This window comes from Grampus griseus, assembly GCF_964374135.1.
Source record: "Grampus griseus genome assembly, chromosome: 4".
NCBI lineage: Eukaryota > Metazoa > Chordata > Mammalia > Artiodactyla > Delphinidae > Grampus > Grampus griseus.
In genome coordinates this window covers 47,378,168-47,401,950 of record NC_138997.1, presented here as the reverse complement: position 1 = coordinate 47,401,950, position 23,783 = coordinate 47,378,168, and the positions used below count along the sequence as shown (strand labels likewise).

The 23,783-nt window shown below is 39.3% G+C and overlaps 1 protein-coding gene across 1 annotated transcript; it reads left to right on the top strand.

The window, feature by feature from the left end:
- Positions 1-1,399: 1,399 nt before the first annotated feature.
- EREG (epiregulin) lies at positions 1,400-22,432 on the top strand. Its single transcript, XM_082653265.1, has 5 exons — positions 1,400-1,590; positions 15,430-15,516; positions 17,402-17,525; positions 18,146-18,295; positions 19,858-22,432. Exons 1-5 carry the CDS (start codon positions 1,542-1,544, stop codon positions 19,937-19,939), a joined length of 492 nt encoding a protein of 163 aa, XP_082509391.1. The 5' UTR covers positions 1,400-1,541; the 3' UTR covers positions 19,940-22,432.
- Positions 22,433-23,783: the final 1,351 nt, after the last annotated feature.

The following is a 23,783-nucleotide window of genomic DNA, read 5'->3' as shown; positions in this document are numbered from 1 at the left end:
AAAAAGGAAAGAAAGAGGGAAAGAAAGAAAAAGAAAGAGAAAGAAAGAAGGAAAGAGAAAGAAGGAAAGAAAGGAAGGAAGAAGAGAGAGAGAGGGAGGGAGGAAAAGGAAAGGAATAATAAGAAGAAAACAAAAAGTAGAAAGGTAAGGAGTTAACCAGCATCCATTAGATTCCATTTTCCATTCAACTATGCTGTCAGTACTGCTGTATTGACACACTGTTTTCAGGCCCTACAGGGGAAATACAACAACAAGTAAGGCAATTTATGTATTCATACAGATCTGAACATATGACTGACAAACAAGAAAAGTTAAACAAATCAAAGTAGTTTCATCAGGTATGAAGTACCAGATCTAGCATTCTGAGTCTAGGGGAAAGATAAACAATACAAGCTGTAAGAGATCAGAATGGAGAGAGATCCCTGTAGGGTCAAGAAATCCAGGCCCTTGAGGAGAACCAGGAAAGTGAGCAGGATATGACCAGCTCCAGTAAAACGCAGCCATTTCCCCAAACTGTCACTCCACCAGCACAGGGAGGAAAGTGGGAATAAGCAAAGGCAGAGTGAGTTTCCCAGCCTGGCTGGGGTGCGAAAATTTGTCCGGTGAACTAGTGGGAGCTGAGGTTGAAAAGACTGTTGGCTTTACATTTGTGTCTGGCCTTGTCCAAAAGGCAACGGGAAGTTACTGAAAGATTCTGTACAGCGGAGTGACAGGATTAAGTTCAGGGAAGTTAAATCATTTAGGGGAAGAAATGATGATTATGAAGAAATAATTATGATTATTTCTTCATAATCACTAGATTTTGAAGCCATAAATGCCTGTAGCACGTAGGAAGCCGAGGGGCTTCGAAAGAAGGTGTAGACACAAAAAGCAACTCTGGGCAGTGGTGGGTGTGAACACAAAGAAAGTCCTTGAGCCACTGACAAGTTTCAAGAACTTCCGTAAGTCACTCACACACACACACACAGCTCTCCAAATGCACGTACTGGGAACTCCAGCCCTGGCAGGAAGACTGGCTGACTCAAGTTACGCCTGTCACCCAGAGCAACTAAAACCGCCCACTATCCAGCAGGTGGTCCCACAGCGCAAACCAACCCTTCTGGTCCACGCTCCCTACCTCCGCCCGCAGGAGCCCGAGAGGGAGCTGCAAAAGTGTGGGGAGTAGTCCCCGGCTCACCCGAAGAGCATTGTTTCATTCCTCAGCCACTCGCAGGTGTTCAGAGAGGGAGGATGACATCCGGACAGTCCTCCGGCCACTCCTCCCCCGGGGGCGATTATGAAACTCCGGACACGCAGTTAGTCCTCAGTCGCTAGGCCCCGCCCCGTACTTATAAAGGTCTCGGCGCGGGCTGTGGAGTTCACTTGCCCTACAGACCGGGTGTCGGAGGGAAAAGCTGCTTAAGTGACGCGTGGCCGCCGCAGCTCCCACAGCGCCCGCCGCCGCCACCGCCACTGCCGCCTCCGCCGCAGCCCCTCCGGTCCCCGCCCGCCCGCCGCCCAGGCCACGCCCGCGCCCCGCACACGCTGACGCGGGGAGGAGGATGGAGCCGCGCCGTGCCCCCTGGGTCCCCGCGCCGCTGCTCTGCCTGGGTGAGTCCCCCGCCCCTTCCCGCCGCGGAAGACGAGACTGCGCGGCCCCGGGGCAGCTGTCCTTTCACAAGTACCGCGCTTTTCACCAGACTCAGGTGTACTCCGTTTCGAACGACGTCTCTCGTTAGGCAAGCCCGTCTTTCCCTCCAGCAGGCGATGGAAGAGGGTGGGGTAGGGGAAGGGGCTGGTGTTAAAATACCTTGCACGGATAGATGAACTTGGTCTGTGTGTTCTGCATGAAGTAATATAGCTCCGTATTAGGCGAAATAAAAAGTTGAAAAGATTTCGGGTTTGTTGTTTCCTTTTGAAAATCTGACGGTTTTAGAAATCCAAAAGACGGGGGAAAACCGGGCTGGGGGCGGGGACAGGAGGCGGGAGTATGGACAAGACCCGCGCCTAGGAAAGACCTTTTGGAGAGAAGCGCTGTTCCGCCTGTCTTGCCTTAGGTTTTCTAAATCAAGGCTGGTTAAGCGTCTGGGGGCGCTGGCGTGCGGCGGCGCCAGCTTCGCTGAAGCTCCAGAGAATGAAAAGGCTGTTTGCGTACCCGGAGCGGGAGGGACACGCGCAGGTCCGGGTGCTCCTGGAGGCCCTTGGACGCCAACACCTGCTGCTTCCGGTTTCCCCCCACGGGCTGGTCGGGCTCTTTTCGCTCGCTGCTACTTGCACCCTTGTATTCTGTAGTGGCTGAGCGTACTTTAATGCTTCTTATTTGAGATAATTTAGTTCTTGTGGACAGGGAAAAAAAAATCTTTAACTTAACTGGTTTAAAAATATATATTGTGAATTCCTAAACGTCAAGAGGAATTTGGAGCTGTATATGAAAATTTTAATAAGGAAATAAAGGTTGTCAATCTCGCTTTTTTTCTGGAGTGGCAATGAGGCGAATTCCCCTAACTCACTCTACCTGTGCAGGATGTGACTGTTCAATTATTATTTCGACACGCCTTATGTTAACGGGTTGGGAAACCTAATGAAATGCATACTATGCATAGTTGTAACAACTATGCATAGTCGTCCAACTTCAAGGACATAGGTGGAAACTGGATCTGCGGTTTCTACCAAAACTGTACTAAGAGACGTGCTAGAAGGTTCTCAGTAAATAATGTGGCTTTGCTATCTTTGTTTTGAAGTCTCCGTGAAAAGAATGAATTTACAAAGGTGACAGTCTTCCTAAAGTTAGAAATTAACCTAGAGATCAGAATAGCTTAGCGCTTTTTTTTTCCACCTGTAAGGTTGCTCTGAACAATGCAAGTGAGTGTCTGTTCTGGGCCACTCATTGAATATGCTAATTTGAGACAGCAAGAGCCTCTGAATAACCTGGTTACTACCTACCTAGCATATGTGTCGTGTGTGTTTTTGTTGCCATAAAAGTGCTTAACTCCTTTATTGCATTACTTAATTATAGTTCACCTATTTCATAAGCGGCCAAGCCCATTTCCAAATGAGCTAGGTCAGTTTCTGTTTTCCCAGTTTGTTTAGATATTTCCCTGCCACTAGAAAGTTCCTGTTTGAAGTTCTATATCATATCTCTGTACTCTATTCAGGTATGCAAGTTCAATAGTCTTATTCCAAAGCACATGGAAAAAAGGCAAGGCCACCGGTTACTTGTGAAATTGCCATTTTCCCCCCAGACAAAATATTACCTAGAAATACTTTTCCCAAATGTCTAGCCTTCAGAAGAAGGAAACAGTTATTTTAGATTTCAGCATTTTATTTTCGCTTTTTTTTGTGGAATTCACATGTATTTATATCTGTGGAAAAAATACAGACACTTTCATTTCCATCCTCTGTCTCCAACACATGCAGATTTATATTGCTACACACACCCCACAATCATTTGGTTACCTTTACATTTTATAAATATTTGATATTGATGTTCTTGCTTTATATATGGGGAAACTGTTACCCGGTGTCCCATAGAAAAGCAAAGCTACGCTGAAAAAGTTCGCACCCAGGTTTGCTGGCACTTTTAGCTTACTCAACGTTAAGTAAAAGGGTTGAGATACCTCAAACTAGATAATGCATTCTAAATAATATATAATTTTAGAGTTAAATTATCTTTTTTTTTTTTTTTTTTTTTTGTGGTACGCGGGCCTCTCACTGCTGTGGCCTCTCCCGTTGCGGAGCACAGGCTCCGGACGCGCAGGCTCAGCGGCCATGGCTCTCTTGCCTAGCCGCTCCGCGGTATGTGGGATCCTCCCGGGCCGGGGCACGAACTCGTGTCCCCTGCATCGACAGGCGGACTCTCAACCACTTGCACCACCAGGGAAGCCCTAAATTATCACTTCTAATCTTTGATTGTTGCAGGATGAAGAGGAGAAATTTTTCTCTTGAGTTCTGCAATTAACGTTTAGGGGCTCTTGATCTAAAAGTCAGACATGTTCATTTAACCAAACGGGCTTTTGAGCGTGTTCCTGAATGACAGATCCAAGACAACTGATGTCCACTTCATTGCACAATGACAGAGAATTGAGCAGAATAAACATTCTTTCTTGAAACCTGAGAAGCGTGGATCTCAATGAGGCAATGGCTCACCTCAGATCTTTTCCTTTGACCCTGAGAGTTTATGAGCTGCCTGGTGCTGGCACAACCTGAGATGACACATCATAGGTAGAAACAGGATGACAGGCCTCTCCGGTCTGGGTTTTGGTCTAGGTATTCTAGCTGCCTTCCGCATCATCTTGCCACATGAACAACTTGGGCAATTGGGGTGTGTGGTTCAGCACTGAGGCCCAAATCCAGGAGCTGGGAAGGGAGCTAACAGTTACCAAATGCCTCCTGTGAGCCGACCATGTCGTGTGTTAGGTGTTCTCCACGTTAGCATCTCCTTTGCTCCTTAAAACACTATAGGAGGTAGGTATGATTAGACCAGTTTGACAAATGAAGAAACTGAGGCTCAGTGAATCAGGTACCTTACAAGGATTTAGAGATGGCAAATGTCAAGGTCACTCTGGAGCAATGTGTAAAGAGCCAGAGGTTCTCAGAGTTATCAGAAGCATAATAAAAGTAACAGGTTCTAGTAGAGAAGTTCCAGAGTAGTCTGGGGACTGCCCCAGGGCTTAGAATCTGTTATGGGGACTGGTATTTGTGCAAAAATGGTACTTTATGGTATCACTCAAAATCAAGCACAGAAAAGATACAATTATTTCCTTAAGCTCAGCTGAAATATGTTAAATTTTTACTTAACCTATTTCAGCATTTTTAATATCCAGGAAATGACTTTTATTATGAAGCCATCATTGACATCAGTTGACTGAGGCCTTTGTTTCTATTTTTATACTTTCCTAGATGTATAGTAAGTAAAGAAATCAAGGAGAAGGAAACCCACATCCTTTTTGTTCCCTGGATCATTCACAACATTGTGAATTAAATGTAGTATTGATAAGGGGTCAAGTTGGAATCTACAGCACACTTCTATTAACAGTGAGGAAATAGACATAGTTCTTTGGTTAAAAAAAAGTGTAATATTCACATAATCACTTTGGAAAAATTGAATTTGAATGTCTTCTGTTCATTTTTGCCCAAGAATCTCCCATTTCCTGGTTAATAATCACCCAGGAGATGCAAATGTCAAGTAAGGAATTCTTTTTAAAAAGACTGTAAATTAAGGTGTGGCTGGGCTTCCCTGGTGGCGCAGTGGTTGAGAGTCCGCCTGCCGATGCAGGGCACACGGGTTCGTGCCCCGGTCCGGGAAGATCCCACATGCCGCAGAGCGGCTGGGCCCGTGAGCCATGGCCGCGGAGCCTGCGCGTCTGGAGCCTGTGCTCCGCAACGGGAGAGGCCACAACAGTGAGAGGCCTGCGTACCGCAAAAAAAAAAAAAAAAATTAAGGTGTGGCTTCCTCATCTGTCAGTCTTCGCCCTGAATATAGGCCTATGCAAATTGTCTAATTCATATGGCTGTAACTACTGTTGAGAACATTCCTTCAGAAGACAATAGGAAGACTCCCTAGAGCTGTGATAGGAGAGGTCCTCAAGGAGAAGCACCCTGAAAACCATTGCCTTGGTATGGCAATTCTGGAACCTTTGGAAAAATGAAGTAATGCGACAGACTCAGTGTCCTCTGGCAATGCAGTTTATGTAAGAGTGCCTGTCTGGTTATAGGGCAAATAAAGCTTCAGTGATATTATAGGTTAATGATTTAATTAACTAGAATTATATTTATAACACACAAGACAACTTGATAATTGTCCAGAAAAAAATGTTAACCCTTAATTACTTAGGTCAAAAATCCTGAATTTTAAATTTGAGGCTTGAAAGTGAGTTAAATACAAATCCTCTTAAAAGTCCTCAGGATAAGGGGAAAAGCCTCTCTTCCTCATATATATGTATAAATATATATGTGTGTATATATATATATATACACACACATATATGTATATGTTTATATATACACACACGCACACGTACGTGTGTCAAACTGTATATTTTTTAAACGTTTTTATTGGAGTATAATTGCTTAACTATGGTGTGTTAGTCAAACTGTATAGTTTTGAATCAAGAGACATAGTATATAGAATATAGATTTCACACCCCAGTTCTTTTATTTCATACTTTTGGAAGGATTTATTCCTCTTTGGGCCTCAGTTTTGTCATCTGTAAAATGGAGATCATAATAACTATGTCATCAGGTTATTATATACGGACATTATAAATATCATAATATTAAAATACTAAAAAACACTTTTGAAATTAGAGCTGTTATCAGTAGCAGCAAGTGCTTTTTTAGACAAATGCCTCATTTGATCTTTATAATAACTCTCTTTTAGCCAGGAAAAGTGTTACTATTCCCAGTTTACAAATGAGAAAACAGACTTAAAAAGAAGTGAGTTACCCAGAGTGTAAGTCTCCACTTATGAATATGCTGTATCGTCTACTATGGATGCTCCCAACTCAGTCTTCACTTTCGGTGAAAGTTCTCCCCATCCTTTAAGACTGAAGAAAAGTATCAAGCTTTCTCTGATAACCCCTTTCATCTTTCCCTCACCACTGGAAAATAAATGTGCAGTCTTCCCCCCACCCCTTTGCATCCCTCTGAATCCTTCGGTTCTACCCTTTTCACGTCACCCTGTAAGTGTGTATCTGGCCCTGTCTCTCCTAACTGGTGCTGTACTTATCTTTTATCATTCACATTGTAACAGACTTACGTTAATCACTCAATAAATGTTGTTGGATGGGTGATTAGAATGGTATTTTATTTAGAGTTCTCAGCACTATGTTTTGACTCAACCAGCTGTTCTTTGAAAACATGCTTGAGAAGCAAAATATTATGACTGAGCAATAGTTTTTGAAAATTCAGTTCTATTTAATAATAAAGTTGAGTCTGTCATACAGAGTGAAGTAAGTCAGAAAGAAAAAGACAAATACCGTATGCTAACACATATATATGGAATTTAAGAAAAAAAAATGTCATGAAGAACCTAGGGGTAAAGCAGGAATAAAGACGCAGACCTCCTAGAGAACGGACTTGAGGTTATGGGGAGGGGGAAGGGTGAGCTGTGACAGGGCGAGAGAGAGTCATGGACATATACACACTAACAAACGTAGTAAGGTAGATAGCTAGTGGGAAGCAGCCGCATGGCACAGGGATATTGGCTTGGTGCTTTGTGACAGCCTGGAGGGGTGGGGTAGGGAGGGTGGGAGGGAGGGAGACGCAAGAGGGAAGACATATGGGAACATATGTATATGTATAACTGATTCACTTTGTTATAAAGCAGAAACTAACACACCATTGTAAAGCAATTATACCCCAATAAAGATGTTAAAAAAAATAATAATAAAGTTGAATACCTTTTCTTCCCTATTTTTCCCATTTCTATCTTTAATGTAGTCTGTATTCACTGATGGTATGCCTAACAAAATTTAAGTATATCACAGTGTGTGTGTACGTGTGTGTGTGTGTGTGTGTGTGTGTGTGTGTGTGTGTGTGAGAGAGAGAGAGAGAGAGAGAGAGAGAGGGGGAGAGAGAGAGAGAGAGAGAGGTCGGGCAGTGATATGACTAAATGATGGATAGTCAGTAAGAAAAAGAAAAGTATTGTTTTAGAAATGAATGGAACCTTAGAGTAATCTAATCTAAATTCCATCTCCGCCTCCACTCCACCCCAAGCCTAGGTGACATTTTCAGAGATAAGGAAACCTAGCTTCAGAGGGATAAACTTAGTATCTGAGCTAGAACTGTACTCCATACCTCACGGGTCTACTGCAGGGTTTTTCAGCCTTGGGTCTATTTACATTACAGACTGGATAATTCTTTGTTGTGGACTGTCCTATGCATTGCAGGGTGTTTAGCAGCAATCCTGGTCTCTACCCACTAGATGTCAGTAGCACCCCACCCACCCTGAGTTGTGACAAACAAAAATGTCTCCAGACATTGCTTTAGTGTCCCTGGTTAACAAAATTACTCCAGGGTGAGAAGCATTAGCTAATGTGTTTTCCATTGCTATAACACATTGCCACTCATAATTCACAGTTTGAATAATCAGTGCTTGAGTTACCAAGACAAATAAAATTCATATTAATGGTAAGCTGTATGCAAATATAAAACCAATTCTAGTGTTAAAAAAATCAACTTAGCAATTTTTATTGCTGATTTTAACACTATTTTCCCTGAATAATGATGAATCTTATTTATGATGGAGTCACTCATACTTTCTTCAATCATTGCATTGCTGACCACCCCATGCCTCCTTTATCTATCTATCTATTTTTTTTTAACATCTTTATTGGGATATAATTGCTTTACAATGGTGTGTTAGTTTCTGCTTTATAACAAAGTGAATCAGTTATACATATACATATGTTCCCATATGTCTTCCCTCTTGCGTCTCCCTCCCTCCCACCCTCCCTATCCCACCCCTCCAGGTGGTCACAAAGCACGGAGCTGATCTCCCTGTGCTATGCAGCTGCTTCCCACTTGCTATCTACCTTACTTTTGGTAGTGTATATATGTCCATGCCTCTCTCTCGCTTTGTCACAGCTCACCCTTCCCCCTCCCCATATCCTCAAGTCCGTTCTCTAGTAGTTCTGTGTCTTTATTCCTGTCTTACCCCTAGGTTCTTCATGACATTTTTTCCCTTAAATTCCATATATATGTGTTAGCATACGGTATTTGTCTTTTTCTTTCTGACTTACTTCACTCTGTATGACAGACTCTAGGTCTATCCACCTCATTACAAATAGCTCAATTTCGTTTCTTTTTATGGCTGAGTAATATTCCATTGTATATATGTGCCACATCTTCTTTATCCATTCATCCGATGATGGGCACTTAGGTTGTCTCCATCTCCGGGCTATTGTAAATAGAGCTGCAATGAACATTTTGGTACATGACTCTTTTTGAATTATGGTTTTCTCAGGGTATATGCCCAGGAGTGGGATTGCTGGGTCATATGGTAGTTCTACTTGTAGTTTTTTAAGGACCCTCCATACTGTTCTCCATAGTGGCTGTATCAATTCACATTCCCACCAGCAGTGCAAGAGTGTTCCCTTTTTTCCACACCCTCTCCAGCATTTATTGTTTCTAGATATTTTGATCATGGCCATTCTGACTGGGGTGAGATGATATCTCATTGTAGTTTTGGTTTACATTTCTCTAATGATTAATGATGTTGAACATTCTTTCATGTGTTTGTTGGCAGTCTGTATATCTCCATGCCTCCTTTTGTAACCCTGCTCTCTTGGCTCCCGCAAGACTGAACTTCCTTTTTTCCCCAAATTCCTTGGCCATTTCTATCCACTCCTTATCACCTATTTCCCAAAGTTCATTATTTTCCATTGCGTACTATTTCCCGTGGAACATTTGAATGACTCCTGTGCCTTTAAAGGTGATATTTCCTCATTTGATTTTCAAATAGACTCCATCAACTCCATTCTTATTGTTTTACTCCAGATGTGTTTTCCCAAGTGCCTCATAAATATAAACAGATGATATATGAACTAAAAACTCAAATTCCTTCTCTCATTATGTCCTCCTTCATGTCTACTAGCTGCAGATGCCACCACAAACCTGCTGCCCTGCCTATGTTGTCGACTCTTTTAATGACACTACCTTCCTTGGTATTTTCTGGCCAGAAACTTGGTGTCATCTATGAATTCTCTCTTTCTCTCGCCACCACCTGGAATCTAGCCTCATTAACTCTAGCTAGAACAGGAGCTATGTCCTTTGCATCAGTTTTCCTTTCAGCATCTCGTTCAGTATCTTGCATATAGAAAAATCTCAGTAGATATTTATTGAACAAATATTCTTAGAGACATGTAGTTACTAAAAGTAAGTATAAGAGAGCTAAGCTGCTCTCCTCCTTTCCCATCTATCAAGCATAATTAAGCCATTCCCACCCTACCATCATACTACAGATGAACTTGTGCTTCTCACGAAAGTTGGAGTCTCCACTGTTAACCAAAAAACTATATATTTTCACAAAATAAAGTTTCTTAGCACCTTCCATTATGCTAGGTGCGTTACATAGATTCTCGGAATGAAGTGTAATTAACTTTAAGGCTTTTAAAATCATCTTTTATGTACTCATTTTCTCCTCTTTTTTGATGCTTACCGATTAAAACTCTATCCTTTTGCAAATTCGTTTTTGGCAATAGGCTTCTATAAAGAATGAATGATATGATAGGCAATATGCTTCTAAAAATGTCGTTAAGTTTTCAAAGCTGTAGTACACAATATGACCATAATGAAAAAAAGGCAAATGACAAACGCTTATAATCTAAACTGTTGCTCCTTTAGAAGATTTTTTTGAGACAATAATGTAATAGTCATTTAAATTTCTGAATTGGATCAATAGGGATAGTGTGAAAAGCATGATGGAAGGGAGTGAAGACAGAAAAGGTTCTAAAAAGACCTTCCTGTGTAACATTATCTTAAAGAAAAAAAAATACAATTTCAATAGATCATTTGAAATAATACTATAGAGATGAATCTTTGGTTTTAGGAGGGGCAAGTTCCATATTTAGAGCTTTTAGTCACAAAATTCCAAAACACCCAAATTAGTACAAAGTGTATCCTTTATATAATACTTGATATGATTTCTCCTGCATTATGAGAGCATTAAGTATTGTATGATCACTAAAATATATGAGCACTTTGAAGTATGATTTAGAAATTACTACCAGAATTGAAGAGTTTAGTTTAATGTCTCTGAACTGAAAAACATGGCGTATTAAATCTTTTCTTGACACTTGACAAGGAAGATCTTATGGCTATATTTGAAACTCAAACTTAAAGACTTATTAGTAACCCATTATCACATCAACCTCTGGTTTCATCCTGTTATCCTGTTTTTATCTCAAATAGTTGTTGGCTTTTACTTTAATGAAGCTTAGTGATAAGGTTAATGTTGAAAAACTGTAGGAAGAAAATGATTGCTGGTAGGAAGCAAGATTTGTGATATATAGATATATATTATGATATATATGTATATACACACACACACATATATATATATATATTCTATTCTCTGAAAACATAGGCTGTTACTAGAAAGTACTGACAATAGTTATTTTCAGTGTCTGATGTGATAGTTTACAGTTATTTTAATGAAGTGAAGCAGGACGTTATCTAATAGTGGATTTGAGACAAAAAGGCATCTGGAAGTGGTAAAGGCATATTCACTCCTTGAAAGTATACAAGACCTAACAAGCCTACTATGTTACAGACAAATCCTAAAATTACAGACTTCCCTGGAAGAAGGTAGAAAACTAACAGTCCATAAATAGGTAGGCATGTGACCACAGCAAAAGTGTGAACAAAGCAGATTTTGCTGCCTGTCTGGGGGTTGGGCAAATACTATGATTCATTATGATTTGCTGTTCCAGTCCAAATAGCCTAAAAGGTGAAATTGGGAAAATAAGGTGCATTCTTTTCATTCTGTAACCTATCTCATTTTATTTCGGGTCGTTTTTATTTGCTTGATTGTTATTCAGGAAAGCCATTTTATCTCTGAGAATTGCAGTTGATTATTGAGGAATAGGCTTGGTCAGCCAGTCACCAAATCTCAGCCTCCTTCGAGATGGCCCCTCAGTGTGGCCATAAGGAAGCAAGGACAAAAGAAACCATATACAATAAAAAGGGTGCTTTCTACATCTGGCATTCCTCCTGACTCTCAGGCGAGCACTTCTTACTCAGTGCTCCCCCCACTGGGGTGATGGTACTCCACCGCTCCCACGCGCTGTCCCCAGTATCGTGCGAGGTGTAGGCTTGGCCCTGACCCACGGAGTAGAGGTGGTATGTGTGCTGTGAGTCACCGGTGTCACTTCCTGCTGGCACATTTGAGGTTTCATGGAAACAAATCTCTGAAAGATGAAGGTAGAGAGATGAACAGGTGAGCTTTACATTACTGAAACCCATCTGGAAATTTGACAGGAATAATGGCCTCCAAAGGGAGTTTTGTTTTCATAACATTATTGAAACAGAAGTTCCAATGGCCAGTTTTGAGTTTACAGGTTATCATTTAGCACGGAATTCCTCTGTATCTTAGTTACCAATGTAGAGCTTGCTACCAGATCTGTTTTCTGACACACTGACCCTGTCTAAAATCTTTAATATCACAGGGAATTATTTTCTTAGCAGGGACCCATGGTCAAGAGTGAAAACTCAAATATAAGATTTGCATTTGAATTACTGAGAGATCATTATGTTCAAATAACACTAAAGTCATGAACAACTGAAAGATTAAGGAAATATATGGATAGGACTTTAGCATCTATTCCTTCCCTGTATGACTGTAATGAGTAGTGATTTATAAGGGTGACAGGGTGCTGGATATCAAAATTCTCCATGGGTGGACTTTTTCAATCTTTTGATCATTCCCGCTTACTCCTCTACCCGATTTTGCAAAGCCCTGGGCCAGAGGTGAGGTTGAGAAAAACCTGAGGACCACTGCTTTTAGGCAATAGAGCTTTGCAGCTGGACACACGATTTAGAACCAATTTTGATAGTTTATTGGCTACATGCATCTATGATGGAACTGTAGTGTAAACACTTCCATTTGAGAATAGCATTTAAAATTATTTACAATTCCATCTGTAAAATACCCAAATGTTGGATTAATGTACCAAGTCTCACAGAAACCATCCTGAGCGATGGACTATGTCCAAGAGAGTGTCATAGGTTAGGACAGCCCAGTTTTTGTGGAGGCACGCCCTGCCCTGAATATTCTTTAATTCACAAAGGCAAATATTTCACTTATGGCCTGACTAACTGGAACAAAGTTTCCAACAGTGGAAAAACTAACAATACGAAAAATCTTTGAGAAAAAAAAAAAAGCCTAATAAACAACACCTCAAAGCAATTAGCTGGATTCTATAATAGTCGCAGGTTGCATTTGCAAGCAATTCTGAACAGGAAAGGCTAGTATCTGATTTCTGGAAAGGATGAAGAAACGATCCTTTGCAAAGAGAGAAATGTGCATTTGCACAATGGCCCTTTTGCAGTGGGAGAATCGGTAATATCTCCTCCCATTAGTTGAAGAAGTATGGAGGCATAGGAGTGTCAGGGATATAAAAACACACATCTAGAACTCCACTTTGTGTTGAGCAGACTGTATAAATTAAAGGGGGTAATTCTTCAACAGTGAAAGTGTATGGCAAGATTATATTGAGAAGTAGAACAAAATTGGCTTGGATGAGAATCTAGCTAATTCACCCTAGAAAGCTATGTGGACAAAGTTATCCTCTTCCATCTCTGTCCAACTGACGATGGAATCCAAACTTTAGCCACTTTTTTGTCATTTAAGAAAGAAGCTTTTTGGGCTTCCCTGGTGGCTCAGTGGTTGATAGTCCTCCTGCCGATGCAGGGGACACGGGTTCGTGCCCCGGTCCGGGAAGATCCCACATGCCGCGGAGCGGCTGGGCCCGTGAGCCATGGCCGCTGAGCCTGCGCGTCCGGAGCCTGTGCTCCGCAACGGGAGAGGCCACAACAGTGAGAGGCCCGCGTACAGCAAAAAAAAAAAAAAAAAAAAGAAAGAAAGAAGCTTTTTGTTTCCCAATAAGAGCAATTGACACGTCATTTATATTGTAGGAGAACTATGGAGTGGGGAGGAGATAGTTCTAAACTTTTCAAAAGACATTTTCAAATCACTGAAAGGTTATGAGGCTTGATGTCCAAAGATGGACTCTTAACTCTTATCTTCTATGGTCGCTAGATAATTGGTCTTGGACCAGACATGTAATTTAACACTGAGGTTGTTTGGGGCTAATAACTACTTCACAGGATTGTTATGTGTCAAGTTTGAAACATTAAGAAATTGCAAATTCTGATGCTTATGTGTAGTTTAGTTTTTAATTTCAGTTTTACCCAAATCATATGCAATTTGCTTAACATATACATACTCCTCTGATTGTGAAAAAATAAAATTCTCTATTACATGGATTAATTATCCTTTAAAATACCAAAGTACAGAGAGATTTATAACATTGTTATAGACCAGTAGAGGGCACTACCCACATATACTACTGCTAAAACCAGAGGCTAGATGTTGAGTGGCATGGAACATTCATGAGTCTCTGGTATGTTAGATGTTTCAGAAAAATATAATTTCATTTAATTCTCCCCAAAACTCTATAAACTAGGGAAAATGGAGATCCAGAGAATTTAATTAATTTGTCCAAAATTACATAGCTCAAGTTTTCTCCCAGATTGCCTTTCCGCATACTTTGTTGCCTCCCTATGGGGTTAAATACTCTGCTTCAGTTACATTTATCTGAGTTTGTTCCCTGTGATGTCCATTATACTCGAGTGTTATTGCCTGTTGCCAGATTCTGTAATGCAGCCCATTAACAACATTGCTATGTACTCTTGGGAAAGTTACTTAACTCACTTTTCTCCTATGTCTAATGGGGAGAACAGTAGTATCTTCTTCAAAGAGTCAGTGAGTGGATTAAATTAGATAGTATAGGTAAGGAGGGTAGAACCATGCCCACATACAGTACGTGGGCAAGAAATGTTAACTGCTACCTACTACTCTCACCATCGCGAGTAATGTTTCTTATGTAACAGTTACTCCTATAGCCTGGAAGAGTGAAGAGCAACTACATGACTCCTAAGGAGAGTAGAACTCTCTTCAGTCAACATCCATGCAATTAAAAGGTTTCTCTTATTCTTACTACGCAATTCAGAAAACTCCTTGAATCATTCTGGTGCCTGTTTCCCAACATTTATCTTTTCAGTGGAGAAACACCACGAAACGCCTTGTTTCAACTCTTACTGGGCTGATAGAAACCGGATTCTTGGGCACAGTGTGGTTCATCTAGCACGTGTGTTCCTTTCCATATTAGATAAGATATATTCCGACTTTACTTAGATTACATTTCATTCATTAAAATGGATTTGAATGTGTAATGCAAAGAGTAACTTAGGTACTTAAATCAACAACTGATGTGTCTTAGGTTGAGAGTCCTGTTTAGTTGTGACCGTAAATAGAAGCTGAGTTTTATTTGAAGCCTTCTTTGTGATACTTTCTGCCTTGGAGCATTGCTCTGAACACATCATGACGTAAAACTGTGGAAATTTTCCAATTTTCCAATGGCTAAGCTTCTTAAGAAATCAATCTTTAAAATCAGGTCTTTGAAAAGGTTACTGTGAAATGTTTAGAGTAGGTCAAATCTGTAACTCTGAATGTAATGCCAGGGCTTTTACCCTTGGACAGAAGAGCTGGGGGTTCATTTATTTTCAATGATATGCCTGTTTCCATGAATTATTTTTTTTATGGTTTCGATGGATCAAATTCTTGAAATAATTAAAAGAACTTTATAAATACTGTAATTATGTGGAAATCTGGTTAAGGTTTCTTTCCTTGAAGCATTAGTTATATATTTGATTTTTCTCCATAAATAGGTTTCCATCTTCTACAAGCAGTTCTCAGTACAACTGTGATTCCTTCATGTATCCCAGGAGAGTCCGAAGATAACTGCACAGCTTTAGGTAAGCCCAGCTTTGTCAATGTTGCATCAAAGAATTATACATTCTTAACAGAAATGTAACTCAAAGACTATAAGTATGTGATAGTGGAAAAAGAGAGGGGGAAATAGCTGCTGTATTAACAAAAGAACCCAGTGAACTAGGGATCTGGAAAAATTATATAAAGGAATAACTGGAGGCAGAGGAACTGAGCACCTAGTTATATATATAAAGATTTGATCTTAAAGAGATAGAGAACAAAGAAAATCAGATTCCCTTTGGTCATTTCAGAGCGTCGCTGAGAAACCATTGTGAGGAGTTGGATCCCAGGCAAAACAGGAAAATTTAAACTTTTTACACAGTAGACAGTCAATATATTTTGTTGTTATTTTTTGTAAAAGGAGCAAATAACGTCTTTTATTTTGAGTTACAGCATTCATTCAGAAAAATCTACGGAGTACTTAATACATGCTAAACACCGTGCTTAGGCATAGGGTTACAAAGATAAGTGGTGCAGCCTTCCCTGGTGGTGCAGTGGTTGAGAATCTGCCTGCCAATGCAGGGAACACAGGTTCGAGCCCTGGTCTGGGAAGATTCCATGTGCCGCGGAGCAACTGGGTCAGTGAGCCACAATTACTGAGCCTGCGCGTCTGGAGCCTGGGCTCCGCAACAACAGAGGCCGCGATAGTGAGAGGCCCGCGCGCCGGGATGAAGAGTGGCCCCCGCTTGCCACAACTAGAGAAAGCCCACGCACAGAAATGAAGACCCAACAGAGCCATAAATAAATAATAAAAAAAAAACATATTAAAAAAAAAAAAGTGGTGCATGGTCTTATCTTTGGGGCCCAGAGTACTCTGAATGTGGTTCAAGAGAGATCTGCTTTATAGCTGATTCACTTCGTTGTACAGCAGAAACTAACACAACACTGCAAAGCAACTATATTCCAATTAAAAAAAAAAATTAAAAATAAAAGAAATAAAATTTAAAAAATAAAATTAAAGTAATAGCACCTAGGCACCAAAAAAAAGAGAGAGAGTGAGAAAGAGAGAGATCTGCTTTATATTCACTCTGAGTTATTAAGTCCAGAGTTTTCCTGAGGAACCAGAGCATTTCCTGCAACACCTTCACCTCTTTTCTTGTCCTTCCTCTTTGTGGTCTCTAGAGGGTTGGGGTGCTTCACTCCCTATTTCTGGCTATTTGAACAAGAGTGTTACAATCAAGATGATTTGTTTGGTTATTTCATAAAGATCCGTCACATTTTAGTAATTAAAACGTTCTAAAGTGAATTTTATGTGTAGGTTGCAACACTATTATAAAGAGACTACTATTTTCATTGTTGTATTTGTGTAACCGAGGCATTTATAACTCAAGGTTTGTCTAGTTCATGTCCAGGTCTCATCGTTAGAGACTGTGATTGATTTCCCCGAACCCGGAAGTTTGGGAATGCACACCAAAACAAGCCTTGCTGGCTTAAAACCCACTATAGATTTAAGCTCTCTTAAATTAATCAATGGATTCAGTTTGCAATTGCTTTGGGAGTAATGAATGTCAGAATTATTTTGAGATTTGAAAAAATTATACACACTTTGTTTGGATAAGTGAATAACTGTGAAGGATCATGATTGCGTGTGTGTGTCTTCAGCTTACCTTTTCTATCTTAAACATTGTCATTTGAGAATTTTACCCCCAGGTTTTATTTTGTTTTGTTTTGTGTAGCCTGTTGGCCATTTTCCTTTGGGGGTTCAGTGTTTGTTTATTGGTCTAGGGAGCGTGACAACTAGAGTGACTTTTTGTCCTGAAAATACCTGACCTGCTTTGTTCCAGTAGCTCAGTAGTTACTATTATGAAAGGGTGATTGATTCTTCAAAGAAAGCAACAGACTATATTCCACTTTCTATTTCTTTCACAGTTCAGACAGAAGATAATCCGCGTGTGGCTCAAGTGTCAATATCAAAGTGTAGCTCTGACATGAACGGCTACTGTTTTCATGGACAGTGCATCTACCTGGTAGACATGAGTGAAAATCACTGCAGGTAATATGCCAAATAGAAGCTAACAAAAACAGTTTTTTAAAAACCCGCATTCTCTTTTTTATTTTTGTAATAATTACTCTATTGTTTCCATGGGCTGCCGTTTATATGTACTGTTAGCATGCAGTTTATATGTACTATTAGAAACTTTATTGAGTGAGTTTTTTTAAAGTTAGGGAACAAATAGTAGAACAAACAGCAGTTATCAAATTGTATGGATGCTTCAGGGCTGCAGAATGGGCAGGGCTTCACATGCCTTCCTCTCATACTTACCGCAGTAGTAGCTTAGCCTTGAATCTGGACTTAGTGTCAGCCATTGTTATAAGAATCGATTCCACTGACTTAGACAAAAAGCACTTCAGACTTACAAACCACCATTGTCAGCCACCCTGGCAGTTGAACCAGACTATCATTCTAATACAGCAGTTGAGCTTGAGAGCAGTGTGGGCCTCTTTTATCCAAGTTGGGCCAGCTTTAAGGTCAGTCTTTGAATTCATCTTTACAACTTTTGGCAAACCTTGTCAGTATCTTGCATTACATTGTAAGATCAGCTCTTACAAAACTAATTCAGAACCATGATTTCTTTCTTAAATAACTGACCTTTCTCTTGCATTGTCCTTTAGGTGTGAAGTGGGTTACACTGGTGTCCGATGTGAGCACTTCTTTTTAACCGTCCAAAAGCCTCTGAGCAAAGAATATGTGGCTTTGACTGTGATTCTTGTTATCTTGTTCCTCGTCGTAGTTGCTGGCTCTGTATACTATTTCTGCAGATGGTAAGCCACTGTTTTTGTTTTTAACACTCTGCTTTTGTAAATTACCTTTATACAATCCACACTTACAAACTGGGTAAAAATATGGCAAAGTATTATTTAGTGGGATAAGATAGACTCTGCACTAATGATATTTATAAAGAAGTTTTAGCAGTGGAACATCTGGACTAGTAGAAACGAGTGTCCAGATAATTCTAAGAGCTGACTTTTAAAAATTGGTTCATGTCAGTCCCCCAAAGTTCCATCTTCAACACTCCATCTTCATGTAGTATGCTGTACTGATATATGCTAATAACTGAGAAAATATAGAGTGGGCACCAAACTACTGACAGTATATCAGATTGGCCAGTTTTTAGGCTTAGGACCAGGGTATAGGAATAGAATGACTTAGTTAATAATAGCTGCCTTTAAAATGCCTCCATGAAACCCTTCTTATTTTGGAAGTGGTGCAGATTTTTCAGTGTAGATTTGAGTGAATTTCATTTTATTTTTGCTGACAGTAATGCACTCCTACTTTTGAAGCTCCAAAAGTGTTACTTTTATAAGATTAAATTTATTTGGTCCATGCTTGAGTCTGAGTATTCACCAAATTATAATGCCTTTTTAATTGGTTATGATCACATAACTGAATATTATTAAAACTGAAATGCACCTGAAAGGTCTTTGACTACAATCCTTTCTTTTATAAAGATGGGAAAGTAAGATCCAGAGAAGTAAATTGACATGTCCTGGCTCATCTAGTTGACAAGTAGCTAAATCAAGGCTAAACAAAGGTTTTCTAATCATATTCTTCCACTAAGCAAAAACATTATGCAGTTTCCTTAAGGCTACATGCTTCATCTTCAAAATGGGTAGAAAATGAACTCAAAATATTAGGAAGATAGCTTTAATGAATGAGTGAATGAAGATTCGGAATCGCGATAGATTTATGAATCCTAGCTGGGAGAACTTGACCAGGTTATGTAACCCATTTGTACTTCATTTTCTTCATCTGTAAAATGAGGATGATAATGGTAAGTGTGAGGATAAAATAAATAATGGATATATAGCATTTAGAACATTGTCAGTCACTTAATAAGTGCCCGATTTATTTTCATTATTATTGGTGATAGCATTATATCAATGTGATGGGTAGAATGAAAGAAAGAAAGAAGGAGAGAAAGAAAGGAAGGAAGGAAGGAAGGAAGAAAGAAAAGAACGGAAGGAAGGAAGGAAGGAAGGAAGGAAGAAAAGCCAGAGGAAAAAAAAAAGGATAAAACAGACCAGGATTAAACGTGGTCACATGCTCTCCTGGAATTTTACAATTTTCATGATCATGTGAAAGCCTTTGAGAAGTCCTTTAACAGCATTTCACCATTTCCTCCCAAAATTATTTGTTCAGAGAAACTACCCCTTCCTCCCTCCTTCTTCTCTAGCATCCAACCTAAACCTATTCACCTCTGTCATTTTGGAAACACTATGCTAATGTACCTTTAGCGTCCATATATTTGTTTCTTTTGTTAACATACTTTGATCCTATTACTGTTAACTTCAGTGTTAACGGTGTAATTTCTGAATATTTCTAGGTACAGATATCGAAAAAGTAAAGAACCAAAGAAGGAATATGAAAGAGTGACCTCAGGGGATCCAGCATTGCCACAAGTCTGAATGGCGCCATTAAGCTTATGGGCAGGGATGAACTGCATACCTGGTTATGTTAATACTCCTATTTTATTAATAATATTTATGTGGGGTCATGTGTTAAGTCAACAATGATGTATTTTAATATACTAAGAAGACTTTTTATTTTTGTTTTTTTTTGACAGACTGTTTGCTAATGTATAATGTACACAAAATATTTACTGTAGAAAGAAAATAGATATTTTTGTAAGAAATCATTTCCTGGGCTAAGTGCTTTATTGAAAGCTTTTTTGCCTGCTGTACAATGCATAGGAGTGAGCAATGCCCAGTTCATTGTTCAGGAAGTGTCAGCAAGTGACAGGTTTCTGTAAGCCTAAATATATGGTCAAATCAATTTAATAAGTATATATTTCTACTCCTCGAATCAATGATAGTTGGTTTGACTATATCATAGTCTGATGTATGAGTTGGCACCACTGTGCCATGTGTCAAAACGGTAATGCTGTGGAAATTGGGGAGAAGCAAATATAGGTCACGTGCTAAACACTACATATTTGAAACAAACTAAAACCTGGAGGGCTCTGCTCCCTCCACACACATCCTTAGCTATAACTCGCTGTTTGTCTGCCTGGAGAGAAGGTGCATGATTCCCTATTCCCAACCACAACTCCTACGTTATTTGTCATCCATCTAACAGAGTCTCCTTAAGAAAATGAATTGAGAACTTAATTTTATACCGTCTTTTATGTAAATAGTAGATAATTTATAGCTTCACAATGTTCTTTTTTTTAGTATGACATTTATGCTAGGTAACTGCTCATGAGGCAATTACAGAAATCCACACGTGAAGCCAAAATTTGTGCTTCTTTTCAAGATTATTTATTTCTGTAGGGACTTGGCTGAAGAATTCTAAGATTAAATCATAGTCCAAAATTTGATGGACTAATTATTATTTTAAAGTGTGATATAAGACAATAAGTCTATATATGGTCTAAAGAGATCTAAAAGGATATTTCTGTTTCCCACGAATACAGCTGAAGTCAAATGTGCTGTGTAAAAATACATTTTAAATCCTACACATACTTATTGATATCTACTGTATGTAAAGGAGGTCTGCATATTTTGAGTGACCTTGAGTGCTTCAAAGAAAATGTATTGACTAACCAAGGAATCAGCTGCAATCCATTGATTTTGTTACAAAATGGAGTCATATTGGTTTATCTTAAGCATCTCAATTCATATTACATAACTAATTGTAGATAATAGTTTGGGGTGCTTTTTAATCTTTATTTAAAAACTAACCCCTGTAAAAGTTAAATTTTTATTTATAAATGCATATTAAATAATAAAAAAGGTATGACACAGATTGCTTTTATGGGAGAAAGTTAGTAAAACAATTATTGTTTTAATGAGGTTGATGCTGAACAAACATAAAAAAATGATTGCTAAAAAAAAAAAAGATTGCTAGCAACTCATGTTTCCTACAAACAATGGAAACATTTTGGCTCATATTTAGTCTATCTTCCTTATTTTACAGATTTCTCACTGTATATATTCCTAGAAAGGGCTATCTATACCCTCCGTATTGAGAATAAATGCAAATCCAATGCATAAATCCATAGTTTGTGGCTTCCCACCAAGGCCACAAAGTAACCCAGTAGACATACTCTATAACCAAATAGGTAAAGTTCTAATAGTGGTACTAAAGATAGAACCTCATAATTAAGATTTGTGTAATATATTAAATATTTAAAATACAGTCAAATGCTACTATTCTTTTGGACATTCTTTTGCTCTTATCTCTCTGCCAAAGTCAATGCAAGGGGAGAAATGGTGCACTGGTAGGACAGATTTTTATTTTTGAGTCCTTGAGAAGAGAATTAGCTAAATTCAACTGCTGTGAGGTATCAAATCAATTTTTATGTAGCAAGTACATGATACTAGCTTCTAATTTCTGTTGAATTTAGTTAAAAAACTTATGTCTGATCCATTTTGCCATTTTTGCTGCAATAGTCTTTCAGTAGACTTTTGGAAAAAATGTGTTTAATTTGCTGCCCAATACTTTCTGATTTTTTTCTACTCTTATTTGTATGGGAAAAGGGGGAGTAACAACTGGTATATGCAGTGCTGCTGGAGTACATTTTAATGTTTTGACTGAAGAATAATTTTATCTAAAACATACCTGTTATTCAAACTGGATGAGGTTAAAGGTAAGATAGTAAATTTCTCTCTGCTTTTTTTGCACTCTGTAATTGCACTTTGAAGAGCCATTTTGGTATAGAGTTTATATGAAAGATGCCGTGGAACATAAAGTTGTATCACATGCAGTTTAAAGTAACTTATTTGACAATGAATTTTATCAGAGTACTGAATTGTATCAATTTGTTTGTGTTCAATATCAGCTTTGATAATAGTGTACCTTAAGATATTGAAGGAGAATATAGATACTTTACAGGATGTTAATTTTTATTTATTTTTGTTGGAAACTGGAAAAAAACAAAATTGAAAAATAAAAATGAAACACCTTGCATTAAAAATGTCACTGATAAGTTTAGTCTCTTTCTTTCTTTTTTTTGTTTTGTTGTTCTTTTTTTCCATACTACATTAAAGGGCTTAAAAGCAGTGACAGGACTATAATGTGTTTAGACATAAAGACATATGGTTTTAGTTTGGGAAAGCATTATATAAATTTATCATATTTTATGGCCTACCATAGTGAAGAATCTCTTTAAAATATAAGGAGTCACATTAATTATAAAATTCTGGGGGTTAGTATTTTTTTAAAAGAATATTTTTAGAGTATTTTAAAAAATATTTCTAGGGGCTTCCCTGGTGGCGCAGTGGTTGAGAGTCCGCCTGCCAATGCAGGGGACACGGGTTCGTGCCCCGGTCCGGGAAGATCCCACATGCCGCGGAGCGGCTGGGCCCGTGAGCCATGGCCGCTGAGCCTGCGCGTCCGGAGCCTGTGCTCCGCAACGGGAGAGGCCACAACAGTGAGAGGCCCGCGTACCACACGCACACACACACACACAAATATATATATATATTTCTAAAAAGAATAAATATCGTATTGAGAAATAACTTTTGGAAGGACACATCAGCCAGAAGCATGTCCCATGGTTCCCTCAGCATCTGCCAACCAAGAGGCTTGGCTTTCCCAAGCCTTCAGAGCAGGAAACATCATTCCTCTGAACCTCCATCACAGTAATGGCTTCCGAAGTACATACTTCAAAACCTATAGAGTACTTTGCCCATTTATTAGCTCCTTGGACCACTTCATTAGCCTGTGGATAGGGCAGGGAGGCATAGCTATGACCGTTTTCCAAGGAGGTAAACCAATTTGTCCAGGGTCACAGTGGTAGTAAAAGATGAAGTTGGCATGAGAAACAAGGTCTTCTGATCCCCGATTCTACCACAGCCCTGGCCATGTCAGGGCAGCAGAACAAACCATCATGTGAAGTTAGTCTGAGATTTAGTTTGGAATTTCGTGAGGGAGAAACAGAAATTCCTGTAAAATGAAATTCTTGGGATCTCACAACCATCAGACTGACTCTATTTGAAGTCTGAGAACCCAGAGGGTTAATTAAGGAAAAGAACTCCTTGAAACACTTCTCATTCGGCTTACAGGATGTCACACTCTTCTGGTTTTCCACCTGTTTTCAGTCTCATGCTGGATCTTCCTTAATATCTTCCATCCCCCACCACTCATTTGTAAATGCTGGAGTGCCCCCAGATCTCAATTTCAGAACTTTTTCTCTGTGTATCCACTCCCTTCTTTATTTCATACAGTCTTCTGCCTTTAATAGCCAACTATATACTGATTATTCCTAAGCTAGATACTTTCCCTGATTTCCAAACTTCATTATCCAAT

Excerpts from the sequence above, each read along its gene's own strand:
- EREG (XM_082653265.1), top strand. The coding sequence starts at position 1,542 with ATGGAGCCGCGCCGTGCCCCCTGGGTCCCCGCGCCGCTGCTCTGCCTG. Across the intron at positions 17,526-18,145 it reads ATGAGTGAAAATCACTGCAG|GTGTGAAGTGGGTTACACTG; the intron begins GTAATATGCCAA and ends ATTGTCCTTTAG. Across the intron at positions 18,296-19,857 it reads GTATACTATTTCTGCAGATG|GTACAGATATCGAAAAAGTA; the intron begins GTAAGCCACTGT and ends GAATATTTCTAG.